Source organism: Natator depressus, chromosome 3 (genome assembly GCF_965152275.1).
Source record: "Natator depressus isolate rNatDep1 chromosome 3, rNatDep2.hap1, whole genome shotgun sequence".
NCBI classification, from domain to species: Eukaryota; Metazoa; Chordata; order Testudines; family Cheloniidae; genus Natator; species Natator depressus.
Window position 1 is genome coordinate 57,224,411 of NC_134236.1, and position 22,097 is coordinate 57,246,507.

General features: G+C 43.9%; 2 protein-coding genes across 7 annotated transcripts in view; both read left to right on the top strand.

Moving 5' to 3' along the window:
* Window positions 1–2,461, top strand: part of FAM135A (family with sequence similarity 135 member A) — a 147,317-nt gene extending 144,856 nt beyond the window's left edge. For all 5 annotated transcript variants that reach the window (XM_074947923.1, XM_074947921.1, XM_074947925.1 and 2 more), the window contains 2 exons: window positions 210–323; window positions 994–2,461. In XM_074947923.1, coding sequence (XP_074804024.1) covers window positions 210–323; window positions 994–1,199 — 320 coding nt within the window. In that variant the 3' untranslated portion in view covers window positions 1,200–2,461. The remainder of the gene's footprint in view (window positions 1–209; window positions 324–993) is intronic.
* Window positions 2,462–16,719: 14,258 nt separating this feature from the next.
* On the top strand, window positions 16,720–21,524 carry SDHAF4 (succinate dehydrogenase complex assembly factor 4). 2 transcript variants are annotated; one of them, XM_074947927.1, is made up of 3 exons: window positions 16,720–16,873; window positions 18,400–18,552; window positions 20,825–21,517. In XM_074947927.1, exons 1-3 carry the CDS (start codon window positions 16,840–16,842, stop codon window positions 20,932–20,934), a joined length of 297 nt encoding a protein of 98 aa, XP_074804028.1. In that variant the 5' UTR covers window positions 16,720–16,839; the 3' UTR covers window positions 20,935–21,517. The 2 variants fall into 2 exon arrangements, with proteins under 2 accessions (XP_074804028.1, XP_074804029.1); XM_074947928.1 differs by lacking the exon at window positions 16,720–16,873 and adding an exon at window positions 17,947–18,282 and having other exon boundaries at window positions 20,825–21,524.
* The last annotated feature ends 573 nt before the right edge of the window (window positions 21,525–22,097 follow it).

Consider the following 22,097-nt stretch of genomic DNA (forward strand, 5'->3'; position numbering starts at 1 on the left):
TCAGGGTTCTTGGAAGAGTTGAAATGTAACTTGATTGGATATTATTTTTTTAGCTTTAATGAATGAAATTAATCTTCTTTCTTTTTTTACAATATCTAATAATAAATCAGTCTCCAGTTTCTGTTTGAAAATTTTTATTATGTTTATCTTGCAGAAATTTTCAAATGGTGCATATTGTTTATATTTACCATTTCTTTTCCTTCCTGCAGGTCTTCATTACTTCAAAAACATAGTGCTAGTCGGATCCCTGCAGGATCGTTATGTTCCTTATCACTCTGCCCGCATAGAGATGTGCAAAACAGCTTTGAAAGATAAACAGTCAGGTAATAAATGTGAAGTCTCTGTGTGTTTAGAACATGGATAACTTTATAACAAATGTCAAGATAAATAAACCGTTATTTTCAAATAATTGAATTTTCCATGTAAGATTTCTCACACCCTTTTTTTTTTAAACTTAAACAGTAATATTGTAGAGCCTTGACCATATCCCCATTGAAGTCAGTCAGAAGCCTTGCCATTGACTTTGGGAGCAAAATGGTGTCTGTAATTTAAAAAAAAAAAAAAAATGGCAGATTTTATTTAGCAGAGGCCCAATTCCATACTAGCAGTGAAAAGAAAGGGTTTTTCTTCCCCCCACTTACGAAGGATCGTTTCTGATTATAGTTCATGATGAGATATTATGGCACATCTGTACTACAGCATTATTTGTCTGAAAAGTAAATAGACAAAATATTCTGGAGTCGTCATAAATTAGTACTGGTAAACACAATTTCACTATGAAATGCGAACAGTAAAATGTATGGGTTATAAGATTTTTTTTTTTAAAGTCTATGGAAATTAGATTTAAAATGTTCTCTTAGTAGGGAGACAATATAAAATAGGTCTCTGTTTTCTAGAATGTGTTCATATTTTCATATTCAGGGACACATAATTGTAGCTCATTCTGGGTGACACGTAATACAAGTGGGTTTTTTTTATTTTGTTTTTTTACAGGACCGATTTATGCAGAAATGATCCAGAACCTGCTTCTACCAGTTCTTCAAAACAAGGAATGTAATTTGGTCCGTTATAATGTCATCAATGCATTGCCCAATACAGCCGATTCTCTCATAGGGAGAGCTGCACACATTGCTGTTCTTGATTCAGAAATATTTTTAGAAAAGTTCTTTCTGGTTGCTGCCCTAAAATATTTCCAGTAGAAGAAAAGCATTTTAAGAGACTTGACTATTACCTCATTAACAGATGAATCAAATAATGTGTGGTATTGAAGTATAGCTGCAGCTGTATTTTAAGAGATATTTATACTTTTGTATGGAAGATAATTTATATCATCCATGTTTAGAGCTTTTTTAACATCGACTTTACTTTCTAGGTAATGTGGCTGTGCAATATTTTTTATTTGATTCTTTTTACTTTTCTATTACTTTTTCTTAATTTTTGGGTACCTAATTGAGTGGAGATTAAATTACAGTATGTACATTTGGTTGGTTTATTATTGGTTCTTAGACTACAAAAGTCAATGCTATATGGCTACATTTTAATAGAGGCTTTGGATGCCAAAATAAATTTGAATTTAAAAATTCTCATAAAGTATTATGCATCTGATTGTTATATTTTAGCATTGTAGAAAGTCTAACTGGAAAAACAATTAGCTGCTAAATTATCATACATTGAAAACAGCTATATCTGAAATGCTGGTAAAGACCATTATTTTAATGAGCGAACTGAGTCGTCTGTTCAGATATCACTACATCCTAATAATTTTCTACAAAATCATCGTCATTATTAAACATGTTATGCCTGTGGAAATATATTTTCTACTGATGATCTCAAAAACATGTTGGTTTACATATTCACTTATATTACTGGAACTTTAGTGTTCAGAAGTAAGCAGCAATTAGGGATTTTTGAATGTTTAAATAAACAACAGCTGCCTTCTAATAATTGGGGTGTTGCAAATTAAATAAAATTGCTCTTACTCTCTCAGTTCAGTTCTTCAAATGAACCTTTTACATGGACTTTCTTGTATGTACGTAAAATAAGTAAATGTAATAAATTTCTGCAATACTTTTATGAATTTAGATAATTTTTAAATATTCTTAAAATGTTTTATTGATTACAAAGTATTGTAAATATAAATCAAGGTATCTTGAAATGGAACAAAATTATAAACTTTACATGTTTAGTGATGCAGATAAAATGTTTTTGATATACAGGAATGTTAAAGGTCTGTTGACTTTTTACTGGTGCTGAATAGCATTGAGTTTAATTCCTCCTCCCTATCCCTTTACCTGTTTAAAACAGTAATGCACTAAATGTGGAAAGGAGGTAATATGTGCATTCTCTAATTATAATGAACAGAATTTTTTGAAAAATATAAATTGGTTGTATAACTAATGCATGTTTATTTTTAGCATTGTGTTATTGCATCTGGTGTTAATAAAATGAACAAATGACTCTACTAGAAAATTAAAGAAACTGAAATCTTTTGCTAGTTTTCAAAATTTTGGGAGACTGTATATATTTTGTATTATTTCACAGAGCTATATCAATACGAGTTTATAATTAAGTAACCTTGCATTTTGATAGGGTTTGTTCTTCTAATCTTTGTAAAATTATTTTTTCTCTGTAGTTTCAAGCTTCAAAAGACTACCTTAGACTAGTCAGCAATGCAGCCATTTGATCACTTCAAAGAATGTTGTATTATTGAGTTGCATGAGGCAAGTCCTTATGATGCTGACAGAGAATACAATAATTAATACATTCAGCTGTGAAAATGGCTGTTTTATTAGTGGTTGTAAATAGTATTTTACACCTGTATTACTCTAAAAATTTATTTTAAGCTCTAGTAAATGTTTGAATTATGTTCGGAGCTATTTTTGTTAACAAGAAACCAAATATTTTGGCCATCAGTAAACTGTGATATTAGTTTAGGGACCTATTCTAGCAAATAGTTTTGCCTGGTTCATGTTGATCAAATTAAACCATTTTTAACACATGAGGAGAAACCATTTTCAAACCTGTTAGAAGATGCTTCTTTAGACCTGGCCATAGCATGACAAACTAAAAGTGTAGCGCATTCCAGTGGAGTTAATCCAGCAGAAGATAGTGCAGCCACACATCTACTTCCTGTGCAATGGCAGATCTTACAGGTTTAAGCAGAGTTGGACCTAGTTTATATTTGTATGACAAGGAAAACGGATGTTGCAGGTAGTAGGATGGTACTGATAATTCCGTAGGCCCTATTCTTTTGAGACAGTATTGAACCAGTATCCCTACATGGTCTAAGATGGCACTATGCTACTACTGGAGGTGCCTTTAGAATGAGAGGAAAAAAAGAGATCTATAACACCTTTTTCCACGAATCAGCAGTCTGTTGGCAGCAATATTCTACTTTTGTCGCTGCAAAAAACTTCCATTAATATGATTGGGAGATATGCATATAGAATGAGAGTAGTGTATCTAAATATTTGGGTGAATTATTTATTTTGTGCTTGAATCTTCTTTCAGAGTTAATCCAGTTGTAACAAATCTTATCTGAAATATTTGGAGAGCAAATCCCTCGTTGCTGAAACAGGACACTTGTTTGGGATGTCCTGAAAGAAATGAGAAAAAGCCAATCTCCTGGTTCTTCTTTGAGTGCTTGCTCATGTCCATTCCATTGTAGGTGTAGGTGCTCGCCACATGCACCGGCACCGGAAGTTTTTCCCTCAGTGGTATTCGTAGGGGACTGGCTCTGGCACCCTTTGGAGTGGCGCATGTATGTAAGGGGCGCTACCGGCTCCCCCCCGCCCTCAGTTCCTTCTTACCATCAGTGACGGTGCTGGAATGTCTCCTTGCCTCAGCAAGCATACTCCTCTCAACTGTGCCTAGTTGTGAACTTTTTGTATATAATTGCTAAAAATGTTGCTATTTTTATAGTACCCTTAGTATAGAGTTAGTGATAGTTTGTTAGTCCCAAATGGGACTTTAGCCTAGGGATGGGGCATGCCCTGGTCCCCGGGCTTCAAACCTTGTGACTGTTGCAAGAAACCCATACCAGTCAGTGATCCCTATAGAAGCTGTCTGAAGTGTTTAGGGGAAACCCACATTAGCAACAAGTGTTGCATCTGCAAGAGCTTCAGACCACGGACCAAAAAGGAGCGGGACATTCGTCTCCAAGCACTCCTTATGGAGTCGGCTCTTCACTGGCCTCAGAGCCAACCAGATCAGACTTTGCTCCTAGCACCATGGCCCCAGTGTGGAGGCACTGCCAGCACCAGCCTCACACTGGCAGCGATCCCCATCCCTGGTACTGGCTAAAAAGCAAAGAAAGGTCGGGATGGAACATTCTCCTACGTCCTGTAAAGGGAAAGAGAGAGATGGAGGAGAGCAAAGACCCGCGCAGGCCAGCGCTTCCTCTCCAGATGGTGGTCAGGCCCCAACTCCCACTGAGCAGTTGATCCGACTCCAAGACCTGCCCACTACCCCAGGAAGTGGCAGAGGTACTTGGCACCTGGCGGTGTCATCCATGCTGGAGGCCTTTCAAGCCGCTAAAGACATTCTGTCCCTACTGGTGCCACCCATGCTGGCCACGGAGGTGCCCTGTTTGAGGGGTAAATCTGCCTTGGGACCCTTTCAATGGTCCCCATCAGTGCAGCACTGCTTCTCGCTGCAGAGGGTGCCCCATTAGCGCTTGCCTGAACAGCACCACCAGACCCCAGACATGGGTCAGCTTGCCAGCCAGAGTTTCCGACATCAGTCCCCAGACTCGAGACAGCATTCATCAGGCTCTAGGCATCAATCACCAGTGGGCTGGCGCAAAGGCACAGCACCAATCCCCAGCGGCTCTCTCAGCTCATGGCACCGCTCCAGAGGGTCAAGACGCCAGTCCCCAGAGCCCCATCACAGGTCACCAGATTGCCAGTACAGTTCACCACAGGCGCGTCGATCGACGGTTTCCAATATGTCAGTCTTCTCACTCCCACTCTACAGAGTGGCACCGCTTGCTAAGTGTCAGGCATAGATTGCCGGGGTACCATCACCAATTCACTGAATGCTGCCAGCAGTCACCGGGATCGTGGTACCAAGAGCCATCACCTTTCTACAGATCCTCAACAGAGGTCCGCAGCCAGAGCCGATGGGATCATGGTAAAAAGGCAGCCTCGGCACCATCCTGATCCCTCCAGACAAGTCTTCCCCTCCTCAGGCTCCTGACAGCAAGGAGCAAACACTGCCCCCAGGCCAGGGCTACCCATCAGGGGCATTGGTATTCCCCGCTGGGCCACCACTGGCAGCTTGGTCCCAGGGCCACTGGCCTGCCCCCTGGCAACTCTAGAACCCTTGGGGATATCCCCACCCATCATTGGGGCATAGGTCGGCCTCGGGGACATCCAACAGATGATCAGCGACAATCTCTCGTCCTCCCCCTGACTCGGATGCGGAGTCAGAGCAGGTTCCCCAGGACCAGCCAGCCTCAGCTGAGGCTCCCACAGCAGATCCGCCTGTACCTGCCTCCTCCTCATCTTCTCCTGATGAGGTAATAGTGGGGCCCTCTCACCCAGTTTCCCAGGACGATGCCAGGGCCCACCAGGAGCTCCTGAAGAGGTTGCCTCAAACCTGCGGCTGAAAGCTGAGGAGCTGGTGGAGCCCTAGTGTAACAGCCCCCTCCAGGGTGGCATTGCTGGTGCACAAGGGAGTGGTGAAAATTACTAAGGCCCTGTGGCAGACATTTTCCTCGGTGCCCCTCATCTCCAAGCAGGCAGAAAGAAAATACTATGTCCCTGCTAAGGGGTTTTAGTATCTTTATATCCACCCTCCCCAAGCTCACTCGTCGTGTGGCCAATTGGGATCGATGCCTAAGAATAAGGAGGCAAAGAGGCTTGATCTCTTTTTGGTAGAAAATTTTATTCTACATCCAGCTGAGAGTGGCCAACCATCAGGCCTTGCTTGGCTGTTACGATTGTAATATCTGGCAGTCCATGGCCAAATTCTCAGACTCGCTCCCAGAGGAACCCAGGAAGGAATTCCTGGCTATCTTCAATGAGGGCAGGGCGGTGGCCAGGGCAGCCCTCCAAGCGGCCTCAGATGCAGCAGACTCTGCGGCCCAGACTTATGGCTTTGGCCATTTCAGTGAGGTGGGCGTCCTGGTTGCAGTCGCCGGGCCTTTCGATGGAGGTTCAACAATCCATCCAGGACTTTCCATTCGATGGCCTGGCACTGTTTTCTGAGCAGACAGACCGTAAATTGCATGGCCTGAAAGACTCAAGGGCTAGCTTGCTCTCCCTGGGCATGTAGACGCCGGGGCCAACAAGGAAGCAGTTTAAGCCATAGCAGACCTACAGGTTCGGGAGCCATCCTTGATCAGAGCCCTTCCACAAAAAGGGCATGGGCTATAAGTGCCAGTACGGCCATCAGCTGGCATGCTCTGCTCACTCAAGCTCCACCGTAACCAAGCAGGCATTTTGAGGGTACGCTCAAGGGTGATCTTCCAGCCTGTGTCTTGGATCCTGCTTCCCTATTATTTTACAACCTCCTGTTCCCCTTCCTCCCTACGTGGGCTGCTATAACATCCGACCGATAGGTTCTCAGCACAGTAGCAGCGGGATATACCCTCCAGTTTATTTCTGTCCTCCCTGCATCCCTGTCCCTCTTCAGGGACTCTTCTCAGGAGCATCTGCTCACTCAGGAGCTACAGGGCCTTCTGCGAATGGGAGCTGTGGAGGGAGTTCCACTGCATTTAAGGTGGAAAGGGTTTTACTCCTGCTATTTTTTTAATCCCAAAGGCCAAGAGAAATCTATGCCCCATCCTTGATCTGTGGAACCTCAACAAGCATCTCAAGAAGTTGAAGTTCCACATGATTTCCCTGGCCTCCATCTTTCCTTCCCTGAATCTGGTAGACTGATATGCTGCCCTCAATTTGAAAGATGCTTACTTTCACATATCGATATTCCACGGACACAGACGGTTCCTATGTTTTTTAGTTGGGACCAACCACTACCAATTTGCGGTGCTCCCCTTTGGCCTAGCAACAGCACCAAGGGTGTTTATGAAATGCGTGTTGGTGGTGGCAGCCTACCTCAGATGTCGGGGTATCCAGATTTACCCGTACCTCGATGACTTGCTCATCAAGCGCTGGTCCAAGTCCAGCACAGCATCAAGATGCTGCAAGCCACTTGTCAAGCTCTGGGCCTACTGATAAACGAACAAATATCACCATTAATCCCAGTCCAAAGGATACAGAGTGGTACTCGACTCTACCCGAGCCAGAGCATTTCTGCCAGAGGTCAGGTTCAGGGCAATGTCATTGCATCTCATTGCCAGCGTCACCACTCACTGTGGCCTGAGTCGGTCTCAAATTATTGGGTCACATGGCAGCATGAACGTATGTTGTCCACCAACTGAGACTCAGGCTGCCCCCCTCCAAATGTGGCTGGTGTCGGTTTACTCCTCAGCCAAACATCACCTAGACAAGGTCATCACGATCCCTCCAAGGGTACTTACCTCTCTGCGGTGGTGGATGTTGCTGTTGGAAGGAGTGCCATTTGCAAGTCTGTGACTCATGGTCTCCCTGGTTTTGGATGCATCTGACCTAAGTTGTGGAGCATACCTTGGTACCCTGCAGACTCAAGGGTTATGGTCTCAAGAGGAGCTTGCATTACTTATAAAAGTCAGGGAGCTCAGGGCCATTCATCCAGCCTGTGCTGTCTTCCTTCCCCAGCTGTCCAGTTGGCTGGTGCAGGTGTTGACGGACAACATGGCCTCTATGTTCTATGTCAACAGGCCTGGGGGAGTGCTTTCATCAGCTGTATGTCAGGAGATCCTCTGCCTGTGGGACTTTTGCATTCAGTATACAATCCACCTGGAAGCCTCGCACCTCCCTGGCATCCAGAACATGCTGGCAGATCACCTCAGCAGGTCCTTCTCTCACCACAAGTGGTCACTCCATTTGGAGGTCGTCAGAGCGCTCTTACAGAAGTGGGGGACTCCCCAAGTGGATCTGTTCACCACCAGACAGAACAGAAAGGTGCATCGGTTCTGGTCTCTCCAAGGCCTCAGCAGAGGCTCACTTTCCGATGCTTTTCTCCTGTCATGGTCAGGGGACGTGATGTACACCTTTCTGCGAATTCCACTCATCAGCAAAGTCCTCTCAGAAATCAAGAGAGATAAGGCATGAATCATTATGATCACCCCGGAATGGCCGCGCCAGCATTGGTTTGGCACCCTCAGGGATCTGGTTGTGGCAGCCCCATGGCCACTTCCCAGCCACCCGGACCTACTCTCACAGGATCATGGTCGGCTTCTGCACCCGAACCTTGCCTCTCTCCACCTCACAGCTTGGATGCTGCATGGCTGAATCCAGAGGAACAGGCCTGCTTCAGTCAGGTACAGCAGGTTCTCTTGGAAAGCAGAAAGCCGTCCACCAGAGCGAGTTACCTGGCAAAGTGGAAGCATTTCTCCTGCTGGGTGTCGGAGGGCAACATCTTCCCGACCCAGTTGTCTCTGCAGTCCATCCTGGATTACCTGCTTCACTTAAAGCACCAAGGCCTCGTCTTCTCTTCGATCAAGGTGCACCTGGCAACCATATTGGCCTTCCGTCCTTGCGTCCAGGGTAAATCGGTATTCTCACATGAGATGTCGATCAGGTTCCTGAAGGGCCTTGAAAGGTTCTTTCTGCCGATCCGGGACCTGGTTTCCCAATGGGACCTCAACCTTGTCCTCTCCAGGCTCACGGGTCTGCCCTTTGAGCCCATGGCTTCTTGTTCCCTTTCCCACCTGTCATGGAAGGTTGCACTGCTTGTAGCAATTACCTCAGCGAGGCACATCTTCGAGATTAAAGCCCTCACTTCAGAGCCCCCGTACACGGTATTCTACAAAGACAAGGTCCAGCTGTGGCCCTATCCAGCTTTTCTCCCTAAAGTGATGTCGCATTTCCATGTCAACCAGGATAGCTTCCTCCTGGTGTTCTGTCCAAAGCTTCACTCGACCAGTGAGGAGAGGTGATTGCACACTCTAGATGTCAGGTGCGCTCTGGCGTTCTACATGGAGCACACCAAGCCCTTCCGCAGGTCAACCCAGCTCTTTATCGTGATAGCTGACCGGATGAAGGGCCTTCTGGTGTCCTCTCAGAGAATTTCGAATTGGATCACCTCCTGCATCAGTGCTTGTTATGAGTTTGCGCAGGCTGTCTCTCCACTGATAGTGAAGGCCATTCAATTAGGGCACAGGCGTTTTTGGCTACCTTTCTGATGCATGTCCCTATCCAGAATATATGCAGGGTCGCGATGTGGTCTTCAGTGCACACGTTCACGATGCATTACGCCATCCCCAGCAAGCCAGAGATCATGCTGGCTTCGCAGAGTTGTGTTGCAATTGACAGGTTCATAGACTCCGGTGGTACTGCTTGGAAGTCACCTACAAAGGAATGCGTATGAGCGGGCACTGGAAAAAGAAAAAGAAAAGGCTGTTACCTTTTTGTAACTGTTCACTAGATGTTCACTAGATGTGTTGCTCATGTCCGTTCCATGACCCATGATTCCATGACCCACCCTCCTTCCTCACTGTCGAAGTTTCTGGCATGAAGGAACTGAGGGAGGGGGGAGCCATACGCATGCAACTCCAGAGGGCACCAGAGTCGGTCCCCTACGGATACAACTGAGGGAAAAACTTCTGGCACCGGTGTATGTGGCGAGCACACACACCTAACATGGAATGCACATGAGCAACACATCTCAAAGAACAACAGTTACAAAAAGCTAACTGTCTTGTCCTACGAGTGAAGGGGGATTTTTTCACCCACTCTCCTTCTCGTGGAACTGATGTCTTCACACACTATTCACCTTCCTCCTTTTTGGCAATGGAAAAGAGGGCTTTTGACTTCCTTTCTCAGTCCCTACCTTCAGCTCATCTTCATATCTCTGCTGTTTATAGCCAACATAATCGGACCAAATTCTGCAGCAGAAATTACTATATTTTTAAGCCCCTCCATTTTCAGTTTAAACCTGTTTTTACCAAAAAAATCCTGGGTTTTACAAAAAGTATTTTGTTTTTTTTCCCGATTTTCACCCTACCTTTGTATCAGTCAAATATATAAAAATAACTTGTTTTATTTGGAAAATACAGTATATTGCATGATATGTATGTATTATGATAATAAATTAGTCTGTGTGTATATGCAAAGCTGCCTGTTGAAGTAAGGTTATGTATTAGTCAAGAAGATACAAACAAACAGGCATGCACACAAGCTCTGAAATGCGTGCACATCTGAACATACTGATGAATGTCGTGCCCACCACATACACATTTCAAGCTGTCAGCCAATAACGGTTTAAAGACTTGATACAGATTTTCATTTTCTTCCCATTTTAGTGTATCGGAATATGTTTCAGAACATAAGGAAGTATTCAAAAGTTTTAAAAAACAAAAACAGGAGAAAAGGATGAAGTTGTGTTCTTGGGGAACTAGGGCGCAGTGTCTAGCCTGTCTAACTCATGAAAGCCCTACCCCCTGTGACGAGTTGGATCACAGAAACCCCCTTGGGAACTGCCAACTGATGTGCCAAGCCTACTTCTGCTCCTGCTTTCCTGCCCTGTCCGCTTAGGACTTCAGTGCCCTGCCTGGTTTGAGCCAGACCCGCAAGCCTGCTGCAAACCCAGACCCAGGTCTGAACCATGTCCCCTAACAGCTGTAGGCTTAACTGAAAGTAGCTTACAGAAGTGTTCCTATCCTTGACACTCAGATGCCCAACTCCCAATGGACAGTCAGATACCCAACTCCCAAACCCTAAATAAATCCGTTTTACCCTCTATAAAGTTTATACAGGGTAAACTCATAAATTGTTCGCCCTCTATAACACTGATAGAGAGATATGCACGGCTGTTTGCCCACCACACACACAAGTATTAATACATACTCTGGGTTAATTAATAAGTAAAAAGTGATTTTATTAAATACAGAAGGTAGGATTTAAGTGGTTCCAAGTAGTAACAGACAGAACAAAGTGAATTACCAAGCAAAATAAAATAAAACACGCCAGTCTAAGTTTAGTACAGTAATAAAACCTGAATACAGATAAAATCTCACCCTTAGAGATGTTTCAATAAGTTTCTTTCACATACCAGACACCTTCTAGTCTGGGCGCAATCCTTTTCCGTGGTACAGCCCTTGTTCCAGCTCAGATGGTAGCTAGGGGATTTCTCATGATGGCTGGCCCCTTGTTCTGTTCCACCCACTTATATATCTTTTGCATAAGGTGGGACTCCTTTGTCCCTCTGGGTTCCCACTCCTCCTTCTCAATGGAAAAACAGCAGGTTAAAGATGGATTCCAGTTCAGGTGACATGATCACATGTCACTGTAAGACCCCAAGCCTTCATTCGTCCTAGCCTGACTCACAGGAAGGCCTGCCTGCAATCAGAGCTATCCACAATCAATTGTCCTGGTTGATGGGAGCCATCAAGATTCTAAACCACCATTAATGGCCCACACTTCGCATAATTACAATAGGCCCTCAGAGTTATATTTCATATTTCTAGTTTCAGATACAAGAGTGATACATTTATACAAATAGGATGACCACACTCAAAAGATCATAAGCTTTATAATGATACCTTACAAGAGACCTTTTGCATGAAGCATATTTTAGTTACATTATATTCACACTCATCATCATACTTTCATAAAATCAAATAGAGTGCAATGTCACCCCCACCCCCAGCCTTTGCTTGAACCAAAGCCAATCAGAAGAAAGACTTACAAAAAGTAATGAAAAGGCAATGGAAGACAAACTTAAACCCCTCCAGGCAAGGGTGACAGGATTAAGGAAACTCCCCTAGCCTCGTTTGCATCGAAGATGGGACAGGGAGACATCTCCATTAGCATACAGAATGGAGAACAGAGGTTTCAAGGCAAGAACTGCACTGAACTCTGGGACCAGAAAAGCAGGGAAGCACTGCATGATGGGGGATCTCTGCTCCAGATATTAATGAACCCATGCCTCCACACACGTAGCTCAGTAGTTATCAGACCAATTCTAGTAATACATCCTTTACCGGTATCCAAAATACTGAAGCTGCCTAATTGCATTGTGAGCTCCCTCGAAGGAACACCACCCATAGCCAGGAATGATCAGTTTCTATTGTCTAGCTTGAACAAAACAACTTTGGTATACTCCTGTCATAAATATAAAGGGAAGGGTAACAACCTTCCTGTATACAGTACTATGAAATCCCTGCTGGCCAGAGGCACAAAATCCTTTTACCTGTAAAGGATTAAGAAGCTCAGGTAACCTGGCTGGCACCTGACCAAAAGGACCAATAAGGGGACAAGATACTTTCAAATCTGGGGTTGGGTGGGGAAAGGTTTTGGTCTGTCTGTTCTGTGTGGTTGCCGAACACAGATCAAGGAAGCACGCAATCCAACTCCATTAGAATTAGTAAGTACTAGCAAGGGAATGCGTTAGCTTATTTTTGTTTTGCCTTGTGATTTTCTCTGTGCTGAGAAGGTGTATTCCTGGTTTTCTTTTTGTAACTTTAAAGTTTGGCGCAGAGGAAAATCCTCTGTGTTTTTAAATCTGATTGCCCTGTAAGATTATCTTCCATTCTAATTTTACAGAGGTGTTTCTTTTACCTTTTTTCTTTATAATAAAGTTCTGTTTCTTTTAGAATCTGATGGGGGGGGGGGGTTAGTCTCCTAAAAAACCTCAAGGTTGGTCTGTGCTCATCTTGTTTATTCTCAAGGCTCCCCAGGAAAGGGGGTGTGGGGGCTTGGGGGGTTATCAGGGGGAAGTAGGAACTCCAAGTGGTCCTTTCCCTGAGTTTGTCTAAGTCACTTGGTGGTGGCAGCATTACCTAATCCAAGGTAGAAGGGAGAATTTGTGCCTTGGGGAGTTTTTAACCTAAGCTGGTAGAAATAAGCTTAGGGAGTCTTTCATGCGGGTTCCCACATCTGTACCCTAGAGTTCAGAGTGGGGAGGGAACCTTGACAACTCCCTTGAGCCGTCAGTTTACCCATAAACAAATCTAGTGTTCTCCCTTGAACCATTGTTCTTTCCTTACAAAAACCCCTACCCACGCTCAAGTAAGTGCTCTGATGCCTGGATCCAAAAACTGCATCAGTTCCATTGGGACTTCTTTTTCTCCTGACTGATCGTGCTGGGGGCTATGCCTGTCTCTGGCACTCTGGACCCTCAGCTACCATCACCATCACCACCACCACCTGGCAACCCTGATCGATTCAAGCTGCATGGAGTGGTGAGAACCTCTCTCTCTCTCTCTCTAGGTATAGCCTTCTGACCCTGACTTGTGTGATCAGGTATAGTTTTCTAAACCTGACTTTTATACTGAAATTTATGTTATATTTAATATTCTGTTTTGTTTGGCTCCCCTTGTATCGTTATTACCTGGCAATAAATAACTTTCATGGTTAAGCTGGTTGCTTCTCTCTCTCTCTCTCTCTCTCTCTCTGCAGCAATGCTCCTCGTACCTAAGCTAAAGATCCCTGCAGTGCCCAAAAATCCTGTGGGTTACTACCAGAACAATTATAACATGAAAGTGAGGATAGAGATGTGCTGAACCTGGGGCATATGGGGATGGGACGTGCTGAACCTGCTTCGAAGTGTTGCTCGACCTAGCCTGATGAGTCCAGGGGAATATAAGAGTGGAAGCTTGAAAGTGCTGCTCGACCTAGCATGTTCATGTTATACCAATAAAATAAAAACCAGCAGGATCTTATTAAAGGGAAAAAGGCAAAATACCACATTTATTGTGAATACAGAATGAATCATAGTAAGCAGTTAGTTATAGCTATAACATTCCATTCAATCTCATATTTAGTCACACATTCATTCATACAAACACACACACAGGTTCTGCAAGGTTCTTATCATAGTTACCAGCCTTAGAGTTGCTCATGCCAAGCCACTGGCCAGGTGGCCTGGACATGAGGAGGGAGCAGGGCCTTGTCAGATGCTCATCTGATGCTCCTGGAAGTTGGTTTGCAGAATCAGACCCCAAAGTTCTCGCTTTCTAGAGTCCATTTTTATAGGAATTTCTTCCTATGCCAGTCTATGGGAATTGCTTCATCATGCTGTTGCTGAATCAATCAGCAGATGGCACATTCCTGATGGCTCCGTGCCGCTAGATGTTATCTTGTTCTTTGGTTCTCCCATTCTTGAGGCTGTTGGGTGGATTCCAGTCTGCCCTCCGGGGGTCCTCTGATTATTTCCACTTGACGCCTTCTTCAGCCGATGGACACTGGATTCTTAGGCTGGCACCTCCCTGATTATTCAGTTATTATCCACACCAAGCATCCATCCCGATACATCCTCTGTCTCTATTTTAATCACAATTGTTAATACAACAAAAGGGCGGGGAGTCTGGGTACTGTTTCTGTTGTTACAGAGTATTGCTTTGAGTCTCTCTCTGTGTGAATTGCTTTGAGAACAGACACTGTCTTAGAATGTACTAACGCAATTAGCAGCTTGCAGGTTTCACACATAGAGGGAGAGAAACAGTACCAAAAACCAAGAGACCTCTTAATTAGTAATACCCTGGAATTTAAACTATGGGGAATCAAACTCATTTGTGATTTTAATACAGAACTTCTTTAATATGATCCAACATTCAGGCATACTCTATTCCAGTGCAGTGCCCATGACATATGAGGATGATAGCTTGGAAGTGCTGCTCGACACAGCCTACTGAGTCCAGGAACATATAAGGGGTCAGCTTGGGAGTGCTGATTAACCCAGTCCTCTCAGACGTGCTCTGTTGAGAGAGAGAGAGAGAGTGTGTGTGTGTTTGTTTGTCTGATTCTGGGACTGGAAGAACCCAGCCCTGGGTAACCTAGGTCATGCAGGATAGCTCCATTGGGAGGGAACTTGCAGACGGGAGAAGTAGAGCTCCATGTGAGAACTCAAGTGACACAAGTAGTATATTGATAGAATTACCAAAAACCCCCAGCCCCACAGAAGAGTAACCCGAATAAATGAGTGTACCCCAAAGTAATGGGAAAATCTGGTAACAGTGGTGTGTATGCACTGTAAATCATGTGGCCCAATTATTAAAAGTAAATACTTATAAGCTAATAGTACTAAGTCCACAACAGTAAACTATTCAAATTAAAAGTTTTACTTGGGGACTGGAGATATTTTTGTTCTTAAACTCAAAGGTGGCATTGTGTTTTGAGTTCTGTTTTAGTTCTGCAGCAAACCACATTGAATTCCATTCATCGAAGCATTAATCTACTCAATACTTTTTTCCCCGGTCCTTTCATCCATCAAAATAAACTCTGATATTTACCCAGAAAAATTAAGTTTTTTCCACTGATTTCCACCTATTTTTGTTGTAGTATAAAAACAGAGATAAATTCCCATAAAAATTAAATAAAATAAAAACAGAAAACAGAATGTCAGACACTTAGTCGCAGCAAATGGCAAATTCTACAGTAAAATTATTGGATTCTGTAGCTTCTTGGAAAAATGTCAACTGGTTGTGGAATTGCAGAGTTCACAGGGCCCTGAGTGAGATGACTGGGGCAGTTCACACATCTCAGAACTATTGTTTCAAGACTGTCTGCAGCCTCAGAAAGATATCATTTCATCAGTTACATTCAATTCATGTTTTCAGTGTTATATCCACACTAAAGGTTCAAGAAGTAAATTCTGTGTTTGCAGAATACACCAAACCTGGCTTTGCATGCCTCAACTAATTTTTAGGTGAAAAAAATTGTTCTATATTTGATCCTACAGTGTTCTTTTATCCTTATGGGCTTGAAAAAGTGAACATATTAGCAAGAATTGTCAGTGCTTTGTAATACTTCCTACATGATTGTTTTTTTCTCTTGCCCACAAGATCTTAGGCCGCGTGTACCCACAAGAGTTTAATTTAATTAATGTAAATTGTTTTTAGAAACGGATATAGTTAAACTACTTAAGTCTTATGGTGTGGACACTTTCTCAGACTGATTTAAGCATGCTTTATATTGGTTTCACTTACTCTGATCAGGAAGTAACTTAAGCTAAACCAAGAGACTTCAATTTGAGTGTCCACAGAAGAGAGTCATGCTCATTTAGTGAAGAGTGGTACCTTCTGTTTGTAGATAAGGGGACAGTAGGAGTTTTATCTTCTTGACATGCTTTTGTGTGTTCCTCTACCTAAATTCTCCAGACTTTTATTTTCCCTGGAGGGGAAGGGGACTGTAACAATTTTTCTGTTTGAGTGGTGCCACCCATAATCCTCTTGACTCTTCATCACGCTAGAAGCATTTCTTGCACTTACTGCACAGAATAGGTTTTTCTACTCTTTTCAGAGAGGGCCCTAATGGAGGGAGAGGGGGGCCGTTTACAAGTATTTCTGAAGCACCTCTCACTGACTGGAGTAGCTGAGGGCTTTGTGAAGTTGAAGGGGATAGTTCTGGCCTGGTTCTGTGTCCCTTCCGCATCGGAAACTTCCCTTGACTTCAACACGCTTCGTTGTTAATGCGAGCAGTGGAGGGAATCACGGAGTGGTTTATGAGAAATGTGCTGTAAACACCGCTTTGCTAGCGCTACCTTGCAGCCCTGAGCCCCGCACCCCCCAGCTCTGGGGAGAGCCGTGAATCGGACGGGGAACAGCGGCAGGGTCGCGACCTTCCTCAGAGCCCCCGACACGCGTCACCCGCCTGCGGGGCCGGAGGAAGGAACAGGGAGCGATTTGGGGGGCGCGAAGAGCCGGGCGGGCGGGAAAGCCCCAGGTCCGCAGCTGTCCCGCCCCGCGCTGCCCCCCTCCCGCAACGTTTCTCAGCCGGCTGCCGCGCAGGCTCAGGCCTGGCCTCGCCCCTGCCTGCCTGGCGTCCTCCGCAGCTCGGCGGGGAGCGGCGCGGCATGGCTCTGCGGCTGCTGCTGGGCCGAGCGACGAGTAAGCGGCTAGGGTAGGGTGGGGCCGGGCCGGCTGGAGCTGCCTGATGCGCCGCTCCGGGCGCAGCGTGCAAGGGCCCGAGCCCGGGCCCAGGCCCCCGCGGCGGCGCTGAGGGCGGAGCACGCCCTGGGCCGCTGCAGCTGCGTGGCTCGGGCCTGCTGCTGGGGGCTCTGCGTGGCGGTTCCCCTCTGGCTGCGCCTGCTGCTGGAGGCCCGGCACGGCGGCTCCGACCCCGGCGCAGCTGGTGGCGTCGCTGCTCTTGGGGTTGGCCTCCAGCAGCTGCATCGAGGCCAGGCTGCGGCCCCCGTCCCCACTGGGCACTGACCAGCGAGACAGGGGTCCAGGCCGGAAGCCCCCCTTTGCCAGAGAAGACCTGGCTTGGTGCTGCCTGAGGCAGCTCCCTCTGCAGCAGCCCGTGGCTTTGCGGCCCTCTGAACAGCTTAGGAACACATTGCGCATCAAGCATGGTATTTTGATCTGAATTGAATTATTTTGGAGGGCCCCACTAGGTTCAGCATCGGGGAGATGTCTGTGGAGTTAGGGCAGAGGGGAGTTAAAAGGATTTGTCCCCTAGCTTTTGCTCTGTAAACTGTACAGCTTTTCTGCCTTGCATTGGTCATCGTATATCGTGGAGGTTTCCTTGAGGAAGGATTTCCTTTTGTTTTTTAAACTCTCTCCCGTCGTGTACTGTTTAAAAAGTGTTCATATTCTTCCATATCCATAACGATCTCCAAACATATCTAGGCATTTACTGGATTTTTTTAAAATGACAGCTCATTTTCATTGCAGACATTCTGCTTCCATACATGTGTTGAGCTGTATGTTTATAGCGCTGTGATTTGATGAACTGACAGGTTTTCACACATGACTTGGCTGTGATTAATTGTGAAGTGGGGCTTTTGCCAGATGTTTCCCCAATTCACTTTCTAAATGTTGATGGGGCTTTCTGAGAAAATCAATGTTTTTCTTTTAATTTTGTGTGTACATCTTGATTATACAATTTAGATTGAATTCAGATCTCCTCACTTTTGTCTCTGTTTCCTCTCTGAAGGCTTTGGTTGGAATTGCTTTGCTTCTGTAGCAAGGGGCTGCACAGTGTCCCAGCACCTGCCACTGGCTGCTGGGAGTAGACCACCCCATCCAGAGGCTGCTGAGAGGAAGTCGAAGCCCACTCCTGAGGGGAAAATGTGTTCATTAGAACATGCCAGCATACTGATTATCTTGACTGCTTCAAGTGGTTTATAACCTTATCAAGTTTGAGAGCCAAGATATACACTAGAACACTGTTTCTTTCGGTATCTGCTTCTAAGGTCTAAAATTAAGAAAGTGCACTGACGTCTTAGGACTTTCTGCACATTGAATATTAAATCTTTTTGTGCTCCTGCCCAGAATGAATGCTTCATTCTCTAGTAGGTGGAGTTGAGTGAGTTTCTATGCGGATTTTTAAACACTGGTTGATGCAGTTATTCAGCATAAAACTGTTACATTTTAACAAACTTACATGTTAATGTGCATTTGTTTGATAGGGCCAGCTCTGCTGTGCAGCTCCTTGAGGAGAACTAGTTCTAATGTGGAAGGAAAGTCTGAACCTATACAGAAATCGCCTAAAAAATCAAAATTACCAGTAGGTCATCTTGATGAACCAGAGGAGTCCAATAGAGAGAGGGAACCACTGGAAAGTAAGTCATGGTTTTTCTAAAAAAGGAAAAAAAGTACTAATTAAAGGCCTGATCCAGAGAGATGCTGAGTGCCTCCAAATCTTATGTGAGCTGTGGATGTCAGCACTTCTCGGGATCAGGCCTTACATAGGAGAACTCTGAAACACGCTATATAATGTTCATAGCTAGCATTAAATGCCATTTTAGTCTATTTTATAGTGCACTGCAAGGTGAGAATAGATGATCTGGTGATTCCTTCTGGCCACAAATTCTATGACTGAGTTGTATACAGTGGTAGTAAAACAAAAGCATCAGAGCACCAACTCCTTTTAATATATGAACTGCTACTTTTAGGCATTGGTCCTGTAAAGCCCCTTGCACTTGATTTCAGTGGGGTTCCTTCTGTAGTGATAATCATAGAATATCAGGGTTGGAAGGGACCTCAGGAGGTCATCTAGTCCAACCCCCTGCTCAAAGCAGGACCAATCCCCAATTTTTGCCCAAGCTCCCTAAATGGCCTCCTCAAGGATTTAACTCACAACCCTGGGTTTAGCAGGCCAATGCTCAAACCACTGAGCTATTCCTCCCCCTTCCATGTGGAAGTTCTTGTAGGATTGGGACCTTAGAGTGTTACTATTGCTATTAATCACAAGAAAATAAGTATGAACTATGTGAGTGTACACATGCATTTTTAGGAGCCATTCCTTTTGGCCTAAAACAGGTAAACTCATATAGCATGTTTCATCTGTAGCCACACCCATCCATAGAACCATGATCAGTTGCCTTTTGTTGTCTATTTCTTAGTCTGATTATAAGGCACAAATTCTATTTAATTTACTTTTAAGCTGTCAAGTGCATGGCTTTTTTTACATATCTGTAAATACCATAAACATTTAGAGTGTTATGTAAATGATTTAAAAAATACGTGAGGAATGCCTGAGGCTGTGAGCAGTATTGGACTGTGATTACCATCAGGATTTATTCAGATTTGGAGAGATCGTGTAATCAGAGAGAAGTACTTATTCTGATTCTGTCTTGTATCCTTTTCCCCCAAAATACGTAAATGCAACTACTGACATTAATTTAACAAATCCATAATTGTTTTGTTTTGTTCATGTTTAGGGGTTCTGTGTTTAGGGCTAAGCCAGAAAAATCCTTGAGGTTTTTATTTTCCCTGTGCCTGGGCTTACTGCTGTTGACACTGCAACAATCATCAGTTAGAAGGCCAATAGCTCAGTTCTTGTATGCTGGCTTCTAACCGGATCGTAAATTAGGACTTAAACTAACCATTCGCTATCCATTGCTGTTTTGTCACTGCCAGTGAGGAGTCTCTTGAGATACTGCTGCTGCTTAGATATTTTGATAAGTTTTATAGCTTCATTTTAAATAGAGATGAAGCATTTGTGCTCCTGCTACCCATGCCAGAAATCATATGCAAATTTTGACGTTTAAAAATCCATGTAGATGCTGAACAAGACAACACAATAAGGCACATTTAAATATATTTAAGTTAAAGATGTATTTCTAATTTTTTAGCTTATCTGTCTGGTTTAGGGTTTTATGCTTCTGTCCACCGTCATAGTACCTGGTGCCTTCTTTATAAAAGCAATAGCAATCCACATACAGTTTCTGGTAGAAATTATTACTTGTGTGAAAACTCAGTTGTTTTTATGTAAACCGAGATGTCTACCCACTCTCACAAAAAAAAAAAAAAGAAAAGAAATATAGACAGAATGAATCTTGGCCAAAATTTTCAGATTTGGGTGCTTAAAATTAGGGATCTAAGCAAAAGTGAAAAGTGGACTGATTTTCAGAGGTGCCAAGCACATGTAGCTCCTATTCAATGAAGTAAATTCTCATTTTGAATTCAGTGGTAGTTGTGAATGCTCAGTATCTTTGAATGTCAGGTCACTTTTATTAAGGTGCCTAATTATGGTATTAGGTTCCTGACTGTAGATTATGTTTGATAATTGTGGCTAAGATTTTTAACTCCAGGCTTCGTGAAATTGCTATTGCATTAACCTAAATTATTTATTTTTTAAATCAAGATCGGTCTTTTGTTATAAATGGATACAAACATGTTACACTGTGGAATTTTTACCTTTGTGCTGTATCTGCCAACTTTATAGGTCTTTAAATCATAGATTAAAAAAGATGATAAAAATAGAACCATAGAGTTGGAAGGGACCACAAGAATCATCTAGTGTAACCCCCTGCCAAAATGCAGGAATTGTTGTCTAAACCATCCAAGGCAGATGGCTGTCCAGCCTCTTAAATTTCCATATTGTTGTAGAATTTCCAGATGACATCAATCCTACTACAAAGGAAAAGGGTGGACCCAAAGGCCCTGAACCTACTCGTTATGGAGATTGGGAGAGAAAAGGACGTTGTATAGATTTTTAATGCACAAATGTATCTATATTGCTAATAGTATGTTTGATACTTGTTTAAAGAATTTACTGTAGATAGAGAAATTTTGCCGAATTGTTCCTTTTAATTCTTAAATGGAGCTTCTTTTTTCCAACATGTTTTTGAGGAATATCCTGAAGAGATGTTTTCTGCAAATAAACATTGTTAGTCAATATTAACCTTTTTAGTCCTCTTTTACTTGTATATTAAATTAATTTGTGTATTACTCATGGGGGAATTCTGAACCAAAAAAATAAAAATTCTGCACACAATATTTGAAAATTCTGCAAAATTCTGCATATTCATTTGTCAAAATAACACAATATAATCGTGCCCGTTTCGATTATTTTGGTAATTTATTTCAAAATATCTATCAGCAAGTATGTTTGTAACAATACAGACCAAAAAAATAAAGATTCTGGTAAAAAAAAAAATTTTTTTTATATACAAATCAATTCCTTACTAGGCATGTTAATACTGAACTTTGTGTAATTAGTTTAAATTACAATACAGAACTGTGTTTCCTTCACCTGTCAGAAGCAGTCCAAATGCTTGGGTGAGTTGGGTAATGGAGGAGATGAGGGAGAGGGAAGGAGCTTATTGGATGTGGGTGGGAGGGTTTTTTGGGTTTTTTTGTGGGGGCAGGGGAGGAGAATTGTTAGGGATTTGGGAAGCCTTCCCCATGCTGACCCCAAGCCTCTCCCATTCAGCCAGGCACGTCTGTCCCTGTCCCTGCATCCCCCAACGCCATGGGTTTCTGCAGCCCCCATTCCCAGGCTCACCACTGTCATCCCACTAGCTGTTGAGCCCATGCTCCAGTCTGTCCCTCCCACTAACCATTCTGAACCCTAGTCTGTGACACCCCTCCCCCCTGCAGCCTTGTGTGCCGCACTCTGCCATAACCTGGCTCTGCGGGCAGGGTGCTGTGATGAACTTCTACTCCTGGGGGAATTCTGAAGCAGTGGGCATAGAATTTTTTATTTTCCCACATAAAACACATTTTGCCTAAGTAGTGTTGCAGTTCTGCCTTTTGCCCACCAGGGGCCGCTGTGGTGCCAGAACAGGGGCATGAACACAGCCAGCTGTTTTGGTGCCTCAGCGGCCTCCAGTGAGCAAAAAGCAGCAGTTCTTAGGCAAAATGTTTTTTCTGTGGGAAA